This window comes from Cygnus atratus, chromosome 2 (genome assembly GCF_013377495.2).
Source record: "Cygnus atratus isolate AKBS03 ecotype Queensland, Australia chromosome 2, CAtr_DNAZoo_HiC_assembly, whole genome shotgun sequence".
NCBI classification, from domain to species: Eukaryota; Metazoa; Chordata; class Aves; order Anseriformes; family Anatidae; genus Cygnus; species Cygnus atratus.
The window spans coordinates 124,456,108-124,476,268 of NC_066363.1; the positions used below are offsets into that span (position 1 = coordinate 124,456,108).

The 20,161-nt window shown below is 38.5% G+C and overlaps 2 protein-coding genes across 20 annotated transcripts in view; one reads left to right on the forward strand and one right to left on the reverse strand.

Annotated features, from left to right (window-relative positions):
• Positions 1 to 5,703: 5,703 nt before the first annotated feature.
• On the reverse strand, positions 5,704 to 18,757 carry COPS5 (COP9 signalosome subunit 5). Its single transcript, XM_035563157.2, has 8 exons — positions 18,503 to 18,757; positions 18,171 to 18,405; positions 15,247 to 15,375; positions 13,907 to 13,972; positions 12,328 to 12,413; positions 10,009 to 10,120; positions 9,066 to 9,214; positions 5,704 to 6,110 (listed from the first exon to the last, which is right to left on the reverse strand). The coding sequence occupies exons 1-8, from the start codon at positions 18,667 to 18,669 to the stop codon at positions 6,026 to 6,028; spliced, it is 1,029 nt and encodes a 342-aa protein (XP_035419050.1). The 5' UTR covers positions 18,670 to 18,757; the 3' UTR covers positions 5,704 to 6,025.
• Positions 18,758 to 18,860: 103 nt separating this feature from the next.
• CSPP1 (centrosome and spindle pole associated protein 1) overlaps positions 18,861 to 20,161 on the forward strand; it is a 61,322-nt gene continuing 60,021 nt past the window's right edge. For all 19 annotated transcript variants that reach the window (XM_035563034.2, XM_035563043.2, XM_035563035.2 and 16 more), the window contains exon 1: positions 18,861 to 18,911. The gene's annotated coding sequence lies outside the window, so the exon portion shown is untranslated. The remainder of the gene's footprint in view (positions 18,912 to 20,161) is intronic.

Consider the following 20,161-nt stretch of genomic DNA (forward strand, 5'->3'; position numbering starts at 1 on the left):
TATTTATTCATTAAGATCTGAAATAGGATTCTCATCTAGTGGCATGGAGTATTAAACAATCATCTGTGTACTCTCCAGTATGGCAGTAATTTGGCTGAGTGCAAGAAGTCTTTGTCTTCAAAACAGCTTTTGGAAATACCTGTATAAAATCATAGATGGCTGTAATTCTCACAATTCTAGATTGGAACATTGAACTGAAATTTATTTCTATGGACATAAAATACCTTAAGAGTCTTCTGCATAAACCCAACCCAATTCCCTGTGCTGGGCAAGTTTGAGAAGCACTAGTTTTGAGCTGTTTCTCCACAGTGCCTTCTTCTTAGCATCCTTCCAGTGGAGGTTACAAGACCTTCATTGGGTAGTTGTCATTAATTGATTTTATTCCTTTTTCGATCTAATTTCTGTTTGGGGTTGGATAACAATTTTGCTCATACTGACTGCTGATAACAACAGAACTGTGCAAGCCTAAGCAAAACCTAAGCTAAGAGAGAGAATTTCTGAAGTGACTAAAAGTGACTTCTATGAAGACAGGCTGAGGGAGTGGGGTTGCTCAGCCTGGAGAAGAGAAGGCTCCGGGAAGACCTTACAGCAGCCTTCCAGTACCTACAGGAAAGCTGGGGAGGGACTCTGTGCCAGGGGGTGTAGTGACAGGACAAGGGGGAATAGCTTTAAACTGAGAGAGGAAGTTTAGATGAGATGTTAGGAGGAAGTTCTTCACTCAGAGGGTGGTGAGGCACTGGCACGGGCTGCCCGGAGAAGCTGTGGATGCTCCATCCCTGGAGGTGCTCAAGGCCAGGCTGGATGGGGCTTTGGGCAACCTGGTCTGGTGGGAGGTGTCCCTGCCCATGGCAGGGGCTTTGTAACTGGGTGATCTTTAAGGTCCCTTCCAACCCAAACCATTTTATGATTCTATGAAATGAAACAGATTGCTGTTACAAAAGTTTCTAAAACGATTTCTGCAAATACAACTGAAATAAAATTAAAATTGGTCCAACACCAGCGTTAAAATATATTAGAGCCTGGAAGTAAAAATGAAGTTGTTAGAAACCTATCTTTGTTATAAGCATCTTCATGATGCTTATAATGTGTCTTTATAAACATTGTATCTTACCTCCAGCAGAGACTACAATGTTGATTTGGGAAATGCAAGATTCAGTCTCCAAAGATGAGCAAAATAAATGAAAATGCCCTTTTAGTTTTCACCATAGAGAGAATAGCCATTCTGGTGCTGTCACTTTAGCACCAGACAGAGCTGTAGAAGATAACAGATTTCCAAATATTGTTATGAAGTTTGATAGATGAACTAGGAAGAGAAACTAAAACTTACTCTATGCTGCTAATATTCAGAAACAGTCAGAAGATGTACTGGTATCTCAGCATTATTTTGTCAAACACTATATAGCGAGTGAATGTGAGTATTCACACAGCCATTCTTCTTTGCTCTTAAAGAGATGTAAGTTGTTATCTACATGTTTCTTGTCCCTGGCTTTTATATAAATATTTGTGTTAAACCATTTTGGCCACTTTGAGATTTTTACCTAATTGTCATAAGATTTTTTTAAAAAGGAAAAGGTAGATGTTCCACAAAAAAAAGTATAATGAGGAGCTGGTTAGAGTTTGTATCACAATACAAAATGCACAAATCTCACTTAAATTGAGGGAATATCTGCCGATTTAGTACCTCCACATTTCTCCAGTTATATCTTCAGTTTCGTGGGACTCAGACTGACAATATCTTCCTTAGGAACAGATTAAAAATACAAGCTTCATTCTAACCTCCAGTGATGTGTAAGTGAAGGCAACTTGTCTTCAGCTGGAGAAAAAAGTTCAGATGGTTGTAATTACTAAATTACAACTAAATTACTACATGCCATTAGATGCAGGCACATAAATTAATTTCAGTTTTTAATAAAGTAATGCCACTGCAGTTATATACAAGCCCTAAGGTAATTGTGTCTAAAACAGAGAAATTCACATAGGAAATGATGGACAAATTGCATAGGAGTTGAATGCATGTTTCAGCTGAAAATGAAGAGTTCCTAAAAAGTATATTTATAATCCCCTCAAAGGGCTTAAGCACTTCCTATCCAAGATAATCTAAACAAACTATGCAAAATACAATAAACATTCTTTGCTAACAGTATTTTTGAGACTTGTTAGTTGAGGTGGTTAATATCTGACAAACTGGAGACGTAACAATGACCTTTAGTACATAAAATGATAATACTTGCATATCCTTTTTCATTTTTTTTTTTTAAGATCAGTCTCATTATTTCATAGAGAGTAAAACAGACACTTGCTCTGGCAAAAATGCTTTGCTAAAGTTTATGCAATCCTGGCTTGTGAGAAGTCAGGAAGAAAACCCAATTCTCCCGAGATGGAGTCCTATGACCTATCCAGTGGACCATGCTACTTCCCAGAATACTGTAGTTTTCAGAAAGCCCTGTATGAAGCAATTTTTCATAATTAAAAACAAACCAAACGTCACAGCACATATTTCATATGTTAGAAGTTTCATCTGAAGGTCAAAATTAACGTTCCTAAATTACATATTTCCTTATGGATATTATTCCTAGGCTCTGAAAAGTAAAACTACAGCTCATAAAAAATATGCCCTGAGGAACATGTTACTTCATTAATTCCTTAAAGGTTTAGCATAATTGTTTTTAACTCCAGAAAAATCCTTCAACCAACTGGAGGCTCTCTGATGTCTGCTGTTTAAGACTTGACACAAGCTGAAAAAAAATCCTACATGCATGCAATTAATCTTATATATTATCACTACACATTTTAGTAATTTTCACCTCTTAGGGACTTGCACCCTTAAAACAATGCTAGCTCAACTCTTTAGTACTGAAATTTTGCCTACTTTTGGATTCTTGAAAGCATTTGCTTTTGTCATTTTATCTTAACCTAGTTTATGGCGTGGTATACAAAATCTTGTATATTAGGATTTCAATAAATACTTTAAATATTGTACATTAACATACTATGTTAGCAGCATGAGAGCCCAATTCTGATTTGGACTACTTGGGGTACAGCTATGAAGCTATAAATGTCCATATATACAGTACCATAGGAACTCCAAGTAACCCTCAGAACCCAAACCGGTCCTACTACCTTGCTGCTGTCTAGTAAGCTGGTTACACTAACAATTGGAAAATAAAATAAAAAAGAAAATACTTTCCTACAAATTTGTGTGAGCAAATCGCAACAGAACTAGCGTTACAGTTCATACTAAATTGAGAAGTACTACACAAACACTGTGTGCCTTGGAGCAATGTACTGTTGCTGTGCAAGAGTGATCCGGTGCCCAAGCTCATGGCAACTTTAAAACTTCAAAGGCTATTACTGTATCTGTAGGAACAGTCTGCCTCACTGAAATTTCATGGACAAGGCAGGTTGAGGTAGACAAAATGTCCAAAACGAGACACAAAGTTTGACAAAGACACAAGTGCAAGAAAGTTAAGCTTCATCTATTAAATAGGAAGATTAAAAGGGCTTGTTCTATTTAATCTGAGATTGTGTGCATAAACTACCACTGAAGGCAAAGAAAATGAGTCCCTTGCTCAAGGAACATTTCTTCTGGCCTGGCATGAATGTGAGGTATGGGGCTACTTAATAAATTGTGATGTTGCTCAAAAACGAAGAAGTGGGTGCAAGCGTGGAAGAATTAATGTACATATTTGTATAGAGTTGATATAGAACATGTATCATTCTCAAGAACACCTTTACTCCAGCGTTTTTTTTCCGAGTCCCCAAACTTCTTGTTAGAATTATGGTATACTTCCTATGCCTGAATGATTCTCCATTGTTTAGGATCCCTGTATGTGTGGACATATTTGATTACTCACTTGTGGTAGCCATTTTCAATAAACAGAATTCTGATCTCAGTAAAAGGCGGAGTTTGGAATATTGCTAGCATTAACGATGGTTGATCAAAGACAAGGGAATTCCTGAACACTGCAAAAAGGGTCCTGTACAGGCCACAGGTATAGCCGAACTCGTGGATAATTGTGAATTTGGTTATAACACTGTGCTCAGCAAGCAACAAGGCGAGTAACTTAACAGACAACTTTATTTACATCAGCATTTAAGGGAATTAATATTGCTATAGTTAATAAGACAAATTGATATTATAAAGCTGACTGTGACTGAAAACATTCATTGTAAGCCTACGTGTGTTAAATTTCAGCTCGTGGCTATTGTAAATGAGGACAGTTTAAATATGCCTAGTATGCTAATATGAGATTAAACTATTATTTTATATTTCAGGTGGACACTAGATGTATCCAAAACTTTTGGACCATGTTACGCAAAGAGAATCCTATAAGGTGGGAAATATAACCCAGGTTACAAGTAGGTATCTATCTCACAAAAGTTGGATACTTCATGAAGTATTCACATACTAAGTGGGACAATGGCTCTATACTACAATTTAAGTCTCAAAAACACCTATGGAAGAGAGAAAGTAGGGAAAATTACTGGCTAGGTACATGGCTATGTCTTCCTTCAAAGGTACTACTGTGGGCTTTTGTATTATGCTTGCTTGTATGGAAGGCTGTTCTTGCCATTCCCAGAAAAATTAATAACCTTGAATATTAAAACACCAAAGCATTCTTCTCCTGCCTCCCCGCCACCACTGCCATGCTGGAAGAAACATAAAATCGTCCATGTATCAAACTGCACATCTGATAATTATCTGAGCTTGACTAGCTCTGATTAAATGTATTTTTCCTAAACTGTTAGATGCTGCTGCTTTAAAACTCTTGATGAATTTCTGCTTCAGGGTATCTGTATTTCCTTGCTGAATGATGTTTCCATTGTATAACTTGCATCTTAGCTTCAAATACACTGGAATCCATTTGAATGAAAAGCCCCAAATGAGTAATAGCTATTAAAATTTCCAGACCAAAACAAAAACAAGACCCACATCAAGGCATAGTTAAGGTTGAAAAGGAATATTAGTTACTGAAGGTATAAAGCATAATGGCATATTGTATAAAGCATGTTATAAATTATCCCAAAAGTAAACATTCCAAAAAACCCAGGAAACTCAGGATTAAGGATAAAAACTTAAAAGAAATCCAAACATCTTGAATTATTGAAATGCAGTATGGAAACCTCCAAAACAAACTTAGATCAGCCCTGCAGCGGCACCATGTTGTAAGGCAACAATTATGATTAATGCATTTTAGTATCTGTGGCCCTAAATTAAGCTAACTCATATTTCAGAGATAATAATTTTTCATCTTGGTCCTTTGCAGGCAGCAAGTGACTGCAACAAGCAATAGATGGTAAGCAGGAGAAAAACAGCACTATGTAAACTTCTTGTTAGTTTCATAATTTCACTGCCTGTTTGTAATTTGACTACCTAGAAATATAAAATGTCCATCATAACTGTGAAGCTAGAAGTAAAATATTGTTGTATCATGCACAAAATGTTTCTTCAGGGTGAGAAGAAACCATTTCTGGCTGGGCCGGTAAAACTAAACCAGGAATGGCTCCATTAAATTTAGTAACTTGTTAGAAGATCATCAAATTGGATTTCAGTTCTTAAAATTAAACATAGAAATGAAAATCTGAGACACAAACTTCTTATAATGCATAGGTTACCCATTTAATCTAAGTGGACAGAACTTTTCTGTGGAACAATAAGAAAAAGAGATTAATGTTTGCCAAAAAATTCAGTCCCCCAAACACTTGTTCATTTTTTAAATTGTTTTATTGCAGCTGGATAATGGAGATAAATACCTAAGAGCAAAATCCAGTAAAAGTCACATTTATTTTAATTTTGGAACAATTCTCCAAACTGGTTGTGTTTTATGATAAAGAACAAAAAGTTAAACTACATTTCAGAACATTTTGTTCTTTAAAACTGGTCAGACAGGTGGGAAATATTAAAGTACTACAAATTAAATGAATAATTTTCCACTCCAGCTCTGTTTCCCAAATTGAACAAGTCCAAGTGAAAGAAACCATGACTTTTTCTGTTTTGGAGATGCATATCAGCTGGCGATGCACTTCAAGCTATATTAATTTGATTAAAAAGTTTATCCTTAATAACCTGAGACATCAATCCATGTATAGCTTCTATGGTGGTCTTGCAGCTGAAAAACAAGCATAAATTCAATGTTGGCTAAACACCGAACTCCACTGTCATTTTGTTTGAAGATATTCAGCTGTTCTGGAAGTTCAGGGTGCCCATAACCCCATGAATCTTCCCAACTGCCCAGAAAGGAAAAGTCACACACAGCAATTTACCCATTGTTGCCAATAGCTTTGAAAAGCCAACTGACCAGCTCTGATCTTTTGACACAAAGACCAACCCCAGAAAACTTTGTCTAGCAGTTTAGGACATCTTACATTAACAATAGAAAATGAGTGCTGTGGTCATCTGAACAAAAAAATTCCCCCAAAATCCTGGGTGATGAGAGCTACCGGCTTCTGTCAATAACTGAAGGCTGCCCTTGTTCTCTACCTTATCTCCTTTGCCCAAGCTCAAGCCAGTAACATATGGTAACCAGAGCTCCTCTGAGAAACTGTTTTACAGGGAACATTCAAAGAAGAGTTTATAGAGCTCATCAGGTAAAAACATGTAATATGTATATTTTTCAAAAAATAAGAAACACAAAATATAATAATAATAAAAAACACAGCTGAGAGGATTCCTATTGATCCAAGTTTAATTCAATGCCTGACTTAGAGGAATGTACTGTCAAACTAACAAAAATATCTTAAAATACAATAGAAAAAAAATACAAAAGATGTCATCGCTGAAGGCATGAAGAATAGGGGTAAATTATTACTAGACAGATCAAGCAATCCTAGGCAAAGGAGGCCAGTTTGGAGCACAGTTTGGCCAATGAATATGTACTCTCATAAAACTGCTCTCAGTAACGTGTGTGTACAGAAACAGAACGTTTCATATAGCCAAGTGTAAGTAGCTTTACACTAATATCTTACAATACTATCCCCTATAACAAGTACACCCAATCAACATATTTATTCAGCTTTTAGCAAGCTTTGCAACCTTATTTACCCTCAGGATAATTTAGGTGTCAATGAATCAATTGTTCTGGTGCCCCCACCAGGCTACTCCTGGCTTTTTTCTCTTTTCTTAGGACAAATGATTTTATCTTTTCAGAGGAAAGATTATTAGTTGAAGAAAAAGGTGCATCTTTAAAAGCGTTTTAATTAATTCTGGGAACTACGGTAGCCTATGCTGCAGAGGAAAGCAGCACTGAAGAAAGACAACAGCAATCTCTTCCAGTCTTACAATTTATAAACTAACTACTAAGAACAAAAACAGGAAAGAAAAACGTCTGCAAATGCTGCAAGAAACAGTAATGATAGGGTGATGCAAAAATACTTTTTCAATTCTTACAATTTTAAAATAAAATGCTGTCAATCTTTTGGGACACCGTGCAGATGAAAATCAAAGGCAAAAACACATCAGCAACCCCCTCTTTCCAGCATTTTTAAAGTGTTGCTATTGTAACTGTTTCACAGGAGGAACTGGAAAGTATCACTTAACATGAATTAGCAACAGCCTTAACTTCATTGGAAGGGTGCTCTGCAAGTGAAGTTGCCTAAATGGGTTTAGCTTCTACAAAGACAAAAGAAAAAAAAAAAAAAACAACCAAACAAACCCACTCAGCTCAACCATGTTTGTTGGAAAACCTGTCAGAGCTATTAACTTTCCATAACAAGGCCACAGAACACACTGGCACAACAGCATCTCCGGTTCTACTTAGTAATGACCATATTACATGTGCGTGCCTCCCCCCACTGCCTACGGTGAAATAAACCCTTGACCAACAGCAGTGTTTCAGACTCCTGCTCTTTAAGAGCAAGTCTGCATTCAGCTGAGTTGTATAGAGCAAGATCTTCCTAGACCTACCCAAAGTCATTTATTTAAAAATCAGTCTCTTTACATAAGGCTTCCTTTTTTTTTTTCCCCCTTTTTTTCCCCACCCACCATTAAACTCACTACTCATCTGGTACCTCAAAAATCAGAGTTTGTTCCTCAGTAAAAGTTTGTACTGTGGCACATACTGCCAACATGAAGGAAAACAAACAAACAAAGAAAGAAAAGCACAATGAAAATAAAATTATTCAAGATAAAAGGATGAGAAAGAGGACCAGAAACCTCCAAATCTGAAAATTGGAACATCCCAGATTTTATTCAATTTTTGCTGCCTGTTCCAAGTGATTCTATAGAGCTGTTCCTTATTAAATTGAATCATATCCCACTCTGAACATTTTTAAGAAGCATGCAGGTGAATCTTATGCATTCCTGCGTTCTCCATAGATGGCCCAGAGTTTATACTAGCAGGTACTTTTTGGTTTTCAGAGTCTAGAATGTGCCAAATACAATGTTGTTGAACAGCCCAAGATACTGTATGACTTCTGTTGGACATTACTACTCTTTGTTAAAAAGATTTTACTCAGAAAAAACGGTGACTATAACACTATATATTCTAAGCACACGTATTACTTGACTGTTCATTTGGAGAGACATGTATTTGTGAGAAGCCATTTATGTTCACTTTTATACTTCAAAACAAACAAACAATAGAGAGAATTACAAACACACACGTAAGGAACACTAAGGGAAAACACTATGATTTCTTTGAAATAATGCTCTGTACCCCATGATTGTAATTTCATTAACAAGACAATTAATAGCTGGTAATAGTATTTGCTGGCAGGCAAGGTGGTGAAATGTAAAGGCTACAATTTCTGTAACTAGCTTCTTAAAAACAAAAACACAAAAAGCAAACAAAAAAACCACCCTTCCCCATCTGTGGGAAAAAAGATGTATTAAGAATTATGAAAAAAGGGAAGTTCTTGATTTTTAAATAAAAGTATTACACAAGTATTTTCTTAAACCTTCAAAAATAATTGGTCTTATTTGGAGTATCTCATTTTTACCTAGAATCTAATCGTTCCTATCCATAATCTTTTAGGTTACAATTTAATTGGTAGGCTACTATTAAAGTCTTGGTAATAAAACAAAATAACATTTTTTTTTTAAACAGGGAATGCATGCGTTATCTTACCTGTCTCTTGTTGCTTTAGCAAGTTTGTCTTCTGATTTCTTATCGTGAGTTTCTAAACCCAGCATAAAACTGCCCCGGCCAAGCTGAGCTTCTGACTGTTCTAGTTTTTCAGACAAATCAAAGACCTGGCCAGTGGTGTAGTCAGCATTCTTTGGAGAAAGACAGCAATAAACATATTGAATTCTAAGCCATAAATTCAAACATTTATATACAAAAATCAACAACACCTGAAAAGAGTATGAAGTACTGCACATTTTAACTTGTATCTGCAATTTCAGTACTACAGAACTTAAGTGGTACATGAGTGGTGGTTGAGAGAGCAGGAGCTGAACAGCTGAGAAATACTCAGACTGAAATTGGCACCCACTTTTCACCCACTCCCTAAGTAAGGGGACCAAGAAAGTGAAAGTAAAACTCAGCAGATTTTGGCTAAGAGAAAAGTTTTCAAATTGGCTTTTGCAGAAGGAAGGTTTTGATGCTGCACTTTTCCATCGAAGATCTACCTTCAGTATTTCTCTTGCAACCTCATTTTAACAATTCCATCTATTAGGTATTAAAAAAAAAAAAAAACAGCCACAAAAGAAGTGTTTACTTCTTCAATGATATTATTTTAAGGCATACTATTCGTTACAGTACTGTCAAGTATTATAAGGTTAAAAGGTAAACACTGTCTTAAACAAGACAAAGTCTAAATTTATACAGAACTCAGTAAAATTATATATAAGTTATTCCCACCTTTTACTTTTAAAGAGCAGATATAAGGAACATTTAAATATTTATGATTAGGGAAACCTTCTTTTATTGCTTAAATGTGACAAACAGAACCTTAATGTGGAATCTATATGACCTATCAGTGTCCCAGTAAGCATTTTACAGCACAGGGTCTGGCTTTCAGCACTAATGAATTAAACGTATGCACAAAATAGCATACTGTGGTACTTACAGTAAGCAAACTTGAAGAACTGAGAGTGTTCACCCAGTATTTGTTCCACAAAAGCTCAAGCAATTTACGATCCAAAGATGATTTAAAGTAAGAGACTTCTAAAGCATAATACCTTTAAAAACAAACATGCACACAAGATAAGCTTCCATGTATCTTGTTTGGCTCTGACACCCATATGATGTTGCTCTGAAAAAGTTCTTATCAGTGGCAAGTATCTGCAGAAATTCAAAGCACTAAATGATAAGTTACCCCACTTCCAATTCTAACTTTACAAGATATTCCGTAAGTATTTCATTTATAGCTTTAATGCAGGTTTACATTATCCCCATGCATACAGCGTGTTCTATATAGGAGACTGCATATGTTTTTATTGATTTCCTAACAACTTCTTGTACAATGCAATGATGTCCCATGCTTGGGATCTTCAGTACAGTAATTTTTTTTTAATAGATGACTGATTTCATATATCTCACCTCTAATTTCATTAGGGACATTTGATAACAGCAAATGTTACTAACAGACAAATAATCTTAAGTTCTATCACGTTTATTTTGAAAGTCAGGCTTTACTGATGCTACAGAATTCGCAAGAAATGACAAAGCAGATAGAAAGCTGAGTTACGCAAAATCATTTGTGTAGGCGAATTACAGCAACATGAAAGCCATATGTTCAATTTTATTGTGATTGGGAAATTCAGAAGGGTAGTAACAGTCCTATTATATTTCAATTTCTCTGGAAAGTTACTTTGCTTGACATTTCTCTAAGAGATTCCATCTGCAATAACAACAATGCTTCACAATCTACCAACACACCACACTTTAATATTTCTGTGATAGAAAGTCTTAGATAGACTATCTTTCTGTGACTGATAGCCTTATTTCACATATGCTAAGAAAAATGAAGTCAGTTGGTTCAAAGAAATGTGTGCCAGATTCAAAGTAAGAAATCCAACTCACGTGAGAAATAATGCAGTGAACTTAAAAAGACTAAATGGATGCAGTTTCACATTGGACATTAAATACCGATTAAGGCAGAGAAGTTTGACTAAGATTACCCAGAGTGTTACTACAAAGCAATCAGTAGTCACTGGCATTCCAAACAGAGTAACTTTAAAAAATAGCTTTTAATATATGTCAGCTTCCTGAGAAACACTACCAACTTAAATAAATAAATAAATAAAAATAAAAAAGAATCATTTGTTTGTTAGACCACCTCTAATAAAGAAAGGATAAAACATAAGCTTCCTCTCATACATAGAAGTGTGGACTTCTGGACAATGCCAGATTTACGATAACTACTCTGAAATGACAGAAACATTACAGTTCAACGAAGATTTCTGTATGGCTACTGTTCTATATTTTTCTCAAATTATATAACAAAATCAATTCTTATTTGTTTTAAGTTCATCTCTTTAGGGTCAAACTCTACATGAACTATAAATGCACTGAAGAACAGATACCCATTCACCAAAACCATGAAAAAAATATAGGCAACAGCCTACAAGACATGCTGGTGTCAATGACATCTTGAAGTTTTCTGTACACAGTTGCTTAAGCTGTACTGCTTGTCAAACATCTGAAGACAGACCCAAAACCAGGCTCTGTTACTGGAAGAAGCGGTCCCAGCTTTCCCTGGCTGTTCTTTCCAAACACTTCATCTTCACCATCTGCCTCTGTTTTCCACCCTACCAGAGCTTAACCAGCAAGAATGTGTGTGCTGCCACAAGTTGGATCAGATCAGGAGACTGACCTGGCAAAACAAGTGTCTTGCCAAGCATGTAAATGTACGTATGGAGTAAGGAACACACAGCTGGGGATAGAAGAATGGTTAAAATTAAACTGCTTTTTCATGGAAACTAAACTAGCAGGAGAGACGAAGCAGCAATGCTTCCTGTTGCTGAAGTTATCTGTGAAGAAGCTCCACCTTACAATACTACCAGAAACACGACTGAAAAACTGCAGCCATGTAACCGTAGGATAAAGAGAGGCACTGCAGTTGCTACTGCTCAGAAGAGCAGCAAGATAAGTCTACCTAGTCCTATTACTATATCTACATCTGACCCTTTCCTCCTTGCCCTAAGAAAGCACCACCACTTAAAAGTGTTCAAGAACCAGCTGCTAAAGCTTTTAACCAGGTTAAAAGTAACTTCATCTTTAAAACGGTTCTCCTTTTAAGTATCTTCTGATAAATGACAGTTACACTTTTCCACAAAACCAACACTGCTAAATCAACAAAGACCTTCAAGATTTGAAACACTCCAAGAAACGCAGAAAATAAAAGAGAGAACCTGTGCTGAAGTTAGTAATTTTTGTTACTTACTGTTTACAATGTACACCAAAGTCTTCTATTTTATTAAGTGGAATAGTTTGGTATTCAGAGGGACCTTCATCCGGAGGCTTATACCCCTGAAATTAAATAAAGAAAGGGCAGAGATGACACAGTAAGATTGGGACTTCTCAAAATGACTAAGCTCTTTGAAAGCACATCACAAAGTTCTCGTTTATGCAAAGGAAGATACTTTCCTAAGGTAAGTGAAATTTCCCCTGGTAGCCTGAAATTTGGGATTTTCTTGGATCTCAGGTATACATTTGGCTTTACTAGAAGTTACTGTATTTGCAGGTCTATTGAAAAGCATGTTGGAAGCAACCTGGTGGTCATAGTTCACCTTTTTCTAACAGTTAATGTGGCATGTTATGGTAAGATCGTTTCTTAGATCAGAGAAATGAAGAGTTTCTAAGATAAGACTTCTCTATCTTTCTTGGAAGTGATTTCAATCCTCTTTGGAAAGAAGATAGAAGGTATGAGAAGAGGGAAAAAACATGCCTTGAATATGCCCTAAGGATACCTAAAACTTCAGTTACTTATTTAGTCAAGATGGTGCCCCTCACAGCTACTGGTTAGGCAGGAACTGCTCACAGAACACTCCCTAAGAAATACCCTTCACGCATTTATAAATACCCTCTGTGCAAATACAAAATGTGCATTTTCTATACAGGATTTGGTTTTCAGGCACAGGATTCTTCCCTGTGCAAACACTCAAAGCATTTATGAAGTGTTTTTGCCAACCGAGGTGAATACTCTTCTGAATCACAAATTGCTCTAAGGAAATCTTTTGTATATTTATCAACACAAAAATAATGCTTGAATGCAACTGGGAACCTCTCATAAACATTTTGTTAGTTACAGTTTTACTGAATAACACACTAATGTTCTTGATAAGCCAACGATAACTGGAAGTTTGAACGATACAGCTGAACTTTATTAGACTGAAATAAAATAGCACAATTATATGAGTCAGAAGTATCAACAAAAGACTGCATTTGGAGATCTAGATCTCCACCATTTATGTGATTTCTTAGTTTTTAGCCCAACTCTTCCATGTTAATTAACCTCTTTTGTACATTACTTTGTGAAGATTCGTAGTATTTATTTAAAAGATTTAAGTAGAAAGTTTCAAATGATATTTTTCTAAAATGAAAAGCAAATTACAACACGTAATATCAAAATTTTAGTAGCATGTTTTAGGTCTAAAAATGATAGAAAAATATTAACAAATACTTTCATGAATGTCACCTAGAATTATATCCATTAAAAAACTTCTATATTAAGGGATATAATTTTAGGACAGCTTTCTTATCTAGACAGTCTATTTGATTTAAGGCTGCCAAAAATCTATGAACAAAATAGAAGTCAACCTTTCTAAAGGTAATCAATGTCCAAAGACACACAATAACCAGCATATCAGCATGTCTTCTAGAATGAACAATGATATATAGCACAGCAAAGTAAATCGAACTGTTAGATGAACAAACCACTAATCTTTACAAACAATCAATTACTTATTTAAAGACAGTTTATTGATCATGTGATCATGCACTAGATTATTTTAAATATTTACCTTAGGATATGTCCTAAACGCGCCAAGATTTACTTTTCCTGCAGATATTGTTCTTGTTGGATCAATCTGTAAAAATACAGGCAATGCTTGTTATGTAACATTTTATGAATTATTACAGGCATAAATTAATAGCAATTGCATTTCAGAAGCATAATTAGTGCAAATTGGTTTAGTTTAGTCATTAACAGTACTTTTTCAGTTGGCATCCACTGGTGTGAGACTCTAAACAGAGGGAGTATCAATGGCTATAGGCCATTTTTTCAAACTCGTTACCTCTCTTTCCCAAATACTTTACAGAAATCCCACTCAGAGCAAGCAACAAACCATAATAAAAATCCACATTTTAATATTATAACCACTAGAGCTAAGAAAGAGCATTATGCAACCTACTGTATTTTGGTGGAAGAGAAAAAAGACTAACAAAGGAGTCTCCTTGATAACACATTTATTAATACTCTGCTTCAACATAGAAGTAATTAAAAAAAAGAAAAAAAAGAAGAAAGAAAAAAAAGAAAAAAGAAAAAAAAGAAAAAAGAAAAAAAAAGAAAAAAAAAGAAAAGTCCCAAGGGAAATGTTCTGTATCTGTGAAATGTCATAACATATGGTAATGTTATGACATATGATTCCCCTATGATGTCATAACATAGGGGAACTCACATGCTGGAAATACTTCTTAGGGGTGATCTATCCTTGTGTAATGTAATTCTACCAGAGTTATATCCTTTCTTTCTCACTAACTTCAGTCTTTTTTCCCTTATTGCCTTCAGTAGCAACAGTTGTACAAGTCATACTTGTAAGGTTTACTTTGATTTAAAATGTGATCTGATGCCTGGAAGAACTGAAGAGCCTGAAGGATTTCTTCAGATTTTTTCTTCAAAGACTTCCTAGAATCTTCTACCTTGTACTATGCCATTCATTTAATCTAAAAGGCATTTTAGCTTCAAAGTAACAGAACCCTGTGAAAATGCTTTCCTCCAGTCCTATGGAAGAGGCAACCAAGAGAACAAAACCAGAGTTTTGTTACATTGTAGGAGGTTAAATATGGATTACTGCATTTTTAGCAGAAGTACCATCCTCAGGTTAAGAGTAGCATATAGATTTGTGCAGAACTACAACATGTCAAACAATGCAGTGAAAACAGCCTCAATGAACAAGACTACTGGTTTAACCAGCATGTGGCCAACAACGCAAAAGGGTTGAAACTGATTTAAGTGTTGGAACTAACACTTCCATCACGCACAACACACACTACTAGACTGTTCATGGACAAAAACCCTAAAGTTATTCCCTTCTCAGCATGATTTGCTTTGCAGTTTTATCAACTATCAGACAGTACTTACAACCACTGCTACAAAGGGTTCTTGGAATTGCTGATTAAGCATCTGAGTACTGACATCGATCCCAGAAAGCCAGCAGCCGTAGCCAGGGTGACTGTGATACCAGCCAATTGCGTTTTCTAGACGACCAACCTAGCAGCACCGAGGGAAAACAAATCCAGTGTTAATTTCCATCCTTAAAGTATCGGCTGCCCTCTGCTGGGCCTGCCAGCATACTACAACGCAGTAAGAATAAAAACAAGAATATACGCAAGAGTCTGCTATGCTAACTTAAAATACTAAATATACAGCTTATTTTGCTGAACTATTTTCTAGAAACCATACATTACGTAGTATTTGCTGTCATAACTACTCTATGCTGTTATATACTACCACGAAACAAAGAATTTCAGCTCCAAGGACCCAGTAACAACTTCACTGACAGCTGAAATGCAGAAGAGACTCCACACGCTGAGATAAGTAAGCAAAGCCTTGTCAGCGCGGAAGAGAAATTTTTTTAGGGTCAACATGATGCAAACATATATAATCTCATATAATGTATAGTATGTTCGTAGAGAATAAATGTTCACTATTTAGTACAATAACACATCTCAGAGGCATATAGTGAGATCATTGGCAGGTTTAAAAAATAGCAACTTAAAAAGATGCGTATTTTTGACCACTAAAAGTGACAGAATTCATTGCCACAGTATGCTGTGAAAGCCAAAAGATGATTTCTCGAGATTTTTAGGTGCAGAAAAACTCACAGTAGAAGTTTCCAAGTAATACTGCTGGATAACTCTTAAAGTACCCTTCCCTGCTCCCCACTCCCCGGCCCCCCCCCCCAAAAAAAAAAAAAGAAAGCAAGCAACCAACAACAACAACAAAAAAAACACATCATGGTTCATCAAGGAGAATGAACACCCACTGCACCTAAGTTTATTGTAATTCATCAGGATTTGTTTACTGGCTGTTCAATATTGAGTTGAATGATTTTAGTCTGACTACCCTACATGCCAGTTCTTAACCGAGCGTTGCATGTTTCAATATATCAGCTGCTTGATTTTGCCAAATACTGAGTACATCGGGATGAGACAGAACACACAAACTACCTACTGAACTGAATGTTTATTTTGTTTTTGAATTGGTGAATAATATTTATATTTTCTTGCAACTCTCATTTAAGAGAGTCAAAGAGAACAACAGCACACTAAAGCACATATATTTTTTTTCAAAGCCAACTAACGCTTTTTTTTTTTTTTTAAACCATGGCTATATCAGATCCTGCCGATAGAGAAACAAATAACTGGAACATTCATTGGCTTCTGTAAAGTACCTATGCAGGGGGATATTATCAACTTGCAATCTAACATAAAAGTTATTCCAGGCACAACTCCTTGCCAAAATCAAACATGAACAGTCAGCATGCAAACTCTGTCAGAGCACCAGTAAAGTTGAATTATTGTATTTGCACACAAGTTCAATTTCAAAATAGTTAAGTTATACACAAAACTGCACAATACAAACAACCATAAAAAATGTTTCCTATCAAATGAGTGCTCTCCTATAAACCTGGACTGTTTTCAAAATCTAATGAAGTAATTGTATATAGAAATACTCATATTATTCTATATACTTATTAAATTGAAACTCATCATTTCTACCTAAGAACTGGATAGTAAAAATACATCTTTAGATAAAAACACCTTTTCATATTCCATACTTTTCTGCAACAGCAATATTAAAATCATGACATCAATAGTTTCCAGATAAAATGAACCAGATTAAATAAATTATTTTGAAATTTTCTCATAAACAGGGATGACAAATTACCTCCCTCCCCTCAAAAAAACTCTAGAATATACTTACCTTTGTTTTGTTTACTTTTTTCTAACATTATGATCCAGCCTAATTCACATTTATTTAAATATCTTTAACTAGATATAAAGCTGTGAATCTAAGTACAACTCTCCAAAATAACCCAAATACTTGCTCTGTTATCTCCAGTGACTTGGTAAGGGTCTTCTAACTTTAGCTGGTTTATAACACTTCTGGGATTAAAGGAAAAACAAAGGATAAACTAGGCCTCAAACTATTTGAGCTTGGACAGTTAAGAGGGATTTTAATGCTTATTCATGGTGTAAGATTGCCCTGTACTGGAAGAAGCGTACCAGTAGGTACTCTGATATTCCAGCATGCTGGTTTCTAGATCGGCCACAGAGCACGTTTGTATTTCTGTCACCCTTGCATGTAAGATTTTTTACGGCATGCTCAGGCTTAACCTGACATGTCTAGGAGTACAAGATAAGGAAGTGGGGCCAGACTTTAAGTCAGTTATCTGAATTTCTGAATTATAAATCTGGATAATTAGGTCGCACTGCAAGTTATTTATTCCTTCAGTGGCTTTTTCCTCCAAAAATGTGTTTTGTTTATAATTATAGAAAACAGCAGAGTTGCTAGGCAGTGAGACTTCAGAAAGCAAGAAGGTGCAAACAAGTATCATATTCCTGATCTATAAATAATCAAATATTTTGGTGAGAAAATTACTAAGTTATATTTAATTTCACATACTGTTTTTAGAGAAGACATGTCAGATATTTTAGAAACACGCTCCCTTCTTGTTCCACTGACAAGCCACGAGCCGCAGCCACTGAAACACCTCCTGAGCAACACGAGTCGTGAGGAAGGAGTAACCCAAGTTGTGAGGAAGGAGTAACCCAAGTTGTGAGGAAGGGGCAACCAAAATCGTGAGGAAGGGAAGCAGTCAGGCACCTGCTGACCTCGCGTCCAGACATGGAAACCAGCGTGTTCAGGGGCCGTGCTGCTGCCCTGCCGCAGCTCCCCGGCCATGTTAGGGCAGACACACGGCGACCGGGCCGCCGCAGCAGCACGGGGGGCGGGCGGGGGCTCGCATGGCAGCCGTGCGGGCGGCGGGGAGCGGCTTTTACCTGCTTGGCGTTCTCGATGTACGCCGCCATGTACTCGTAGGCGGCCGCCTGCGCGTTGACGCGGGTCTCGGTGCCCTCCACCGGCAGGGCGAAGCTGTCCATGATGATCATGGTCTCGCCGTCCACCTTGCCCAGCATCAGCCCCATCACCTCCAGGTTGCCCCCGGACCTGGCGTGCATCACCATCTTGAGGAGGGCCAGCGCCGAGATCTTGCAGTACTTGAAGTAATGGTGGCTGAAAGAGAGGGGCCGCCGGGGCGCTCAGCGACGGCCCCGGCCCCGACCGAGCCCCGGCCCCTCGCCGCCCACCCGCCCCGCGGCCCCGCTCTCACTCCTTGGTCCAGGGCTTGGCCGCCAGGATCTCCTGCTGCTGCTTGCGGTCGTACTTGTAGATCTCGTCGATGCTCTGCGCCTCCTGCATGTTGTTGGCCAGCTCCCACGTCTTCTGCGCCATCCCGCTCCCGGAGCTGCCGCTCCCCGGCCCGGCCGCCGCCGCCATCTCCCCCCCCAGCTCCCGGCCCGGCCCGGCCCGGCCCGGCTCGGCCTCACCCCGGCCGCCGGCGGAAGCAGGAGCCGCTGGGGGAGCACGGAGGAGCGGCGGAGCCCTGCGCCCCCAGCGGGCGGCGGCCGCGGCGGGCTGCCCGTCCTCGCTGCGGGGCCCGCCGGAGCCGCAGGGGGCGCTGCCGGCCGCCGGCCGCCGCTTTCCGGGGAGGCGGCGACGGGCGCGGAGGGCGGCCGCCGGTGAGCGGGGCGGTGGGGCCGGGGGCCGGGCAGCCCCTGGTGGTGGTGGTGGTGGTGGTGTGGGGGGGCCGGGGAGCCGAGCAGGGATCTGGCGCCCCCGGTCGGGGGGCAGCGGGCCCCGGGCGGCCTCCCGGGGGGAGCCGCTGGGTGCGCGGCCGTTGCTTGACAACGGGGCGCCGCGCCGGGAGCGGGCTGGGGCTGCCCCTTAGCGCCTCAGGGTGCCCCGGGCCGGGTCGGGTTTGGTTTGGTTTGTTTGGGTTGGATTTGGTTGGGTTGGGTTTGTTTTGGTTTGGTTGGGGTGGCAGCAGCAGGCCGAGGGAGGGGGAGAGGTGTTGCGCCGAGCTGCCGCGGTGGGAGAAATAAACCTCTTCTGTCCCCGAAGGTTTCCCCAGATCGTTTTCTTTTCGGCCCAAAGGACGGGTTCTGGAGGAGGTAAACTCTTAGGGTGAGAGGAGATAACTCGTGAGGCTTGCCGGCTTGATGCTGTGATCATTAATCCCCTTCATAGTTACGAAACACGTTGTTTTTAATTGGGGTTTATTTGTGAGCATCCAGACCGTGGATGTTTTGTGCTTTTTCAGATAAGAATCAAAAAGAAAGGAAGGTGAAAGATACACAAACCATTCTTCTGACAGCGAGAGGTTCTTCTGCATGCTACTCAAAGGGAGAGAGAAGCAGCCAGTGCTGCCTGGCCTCAGGGTTCAGGAGGTGCGGGGGAAACTTTGAAAAATATTTCTGAGGGAAACAATTATGAGGCCATGTAACCTGTAAGTAAAATTACTACACACGACATATAGTAGCTTCTTTAAAACATTTCACTCCCCTGCTGCCCTTGCTGCAGTTTATATGGAAGGGAATTGCCTCTTGTCTGGCTTTCCTGATGCACAAAATAGACAGGATCTGCCTAATGACGTGGGCTGATTTCAAGTCTTCTGCCCAACTTCCTTGAACAAATACAAGAGAAAAAGAAAGAGTAAAAAGGTGAATATTTCTTTAGGTGATAAAATATACACAGTATGCAAACGGATACAATACATGCAAAATAATACATATGCTAATAGGTGCTTTGAATGTCTTGAATGCAGACATACGTTATTAATTGTGTTTGGGTGTAGATCCAGTATCCATCTCTGTTCAAACTTGACTTCCCTTGAATGTCTGTGTGCTTTCAGTTGCCTGGTGTATTTGACCGAGTTGAAGTCTATGTAGTTGACTTCGTAATTATTTGGAGTTGCTTTTATGAAAAATTC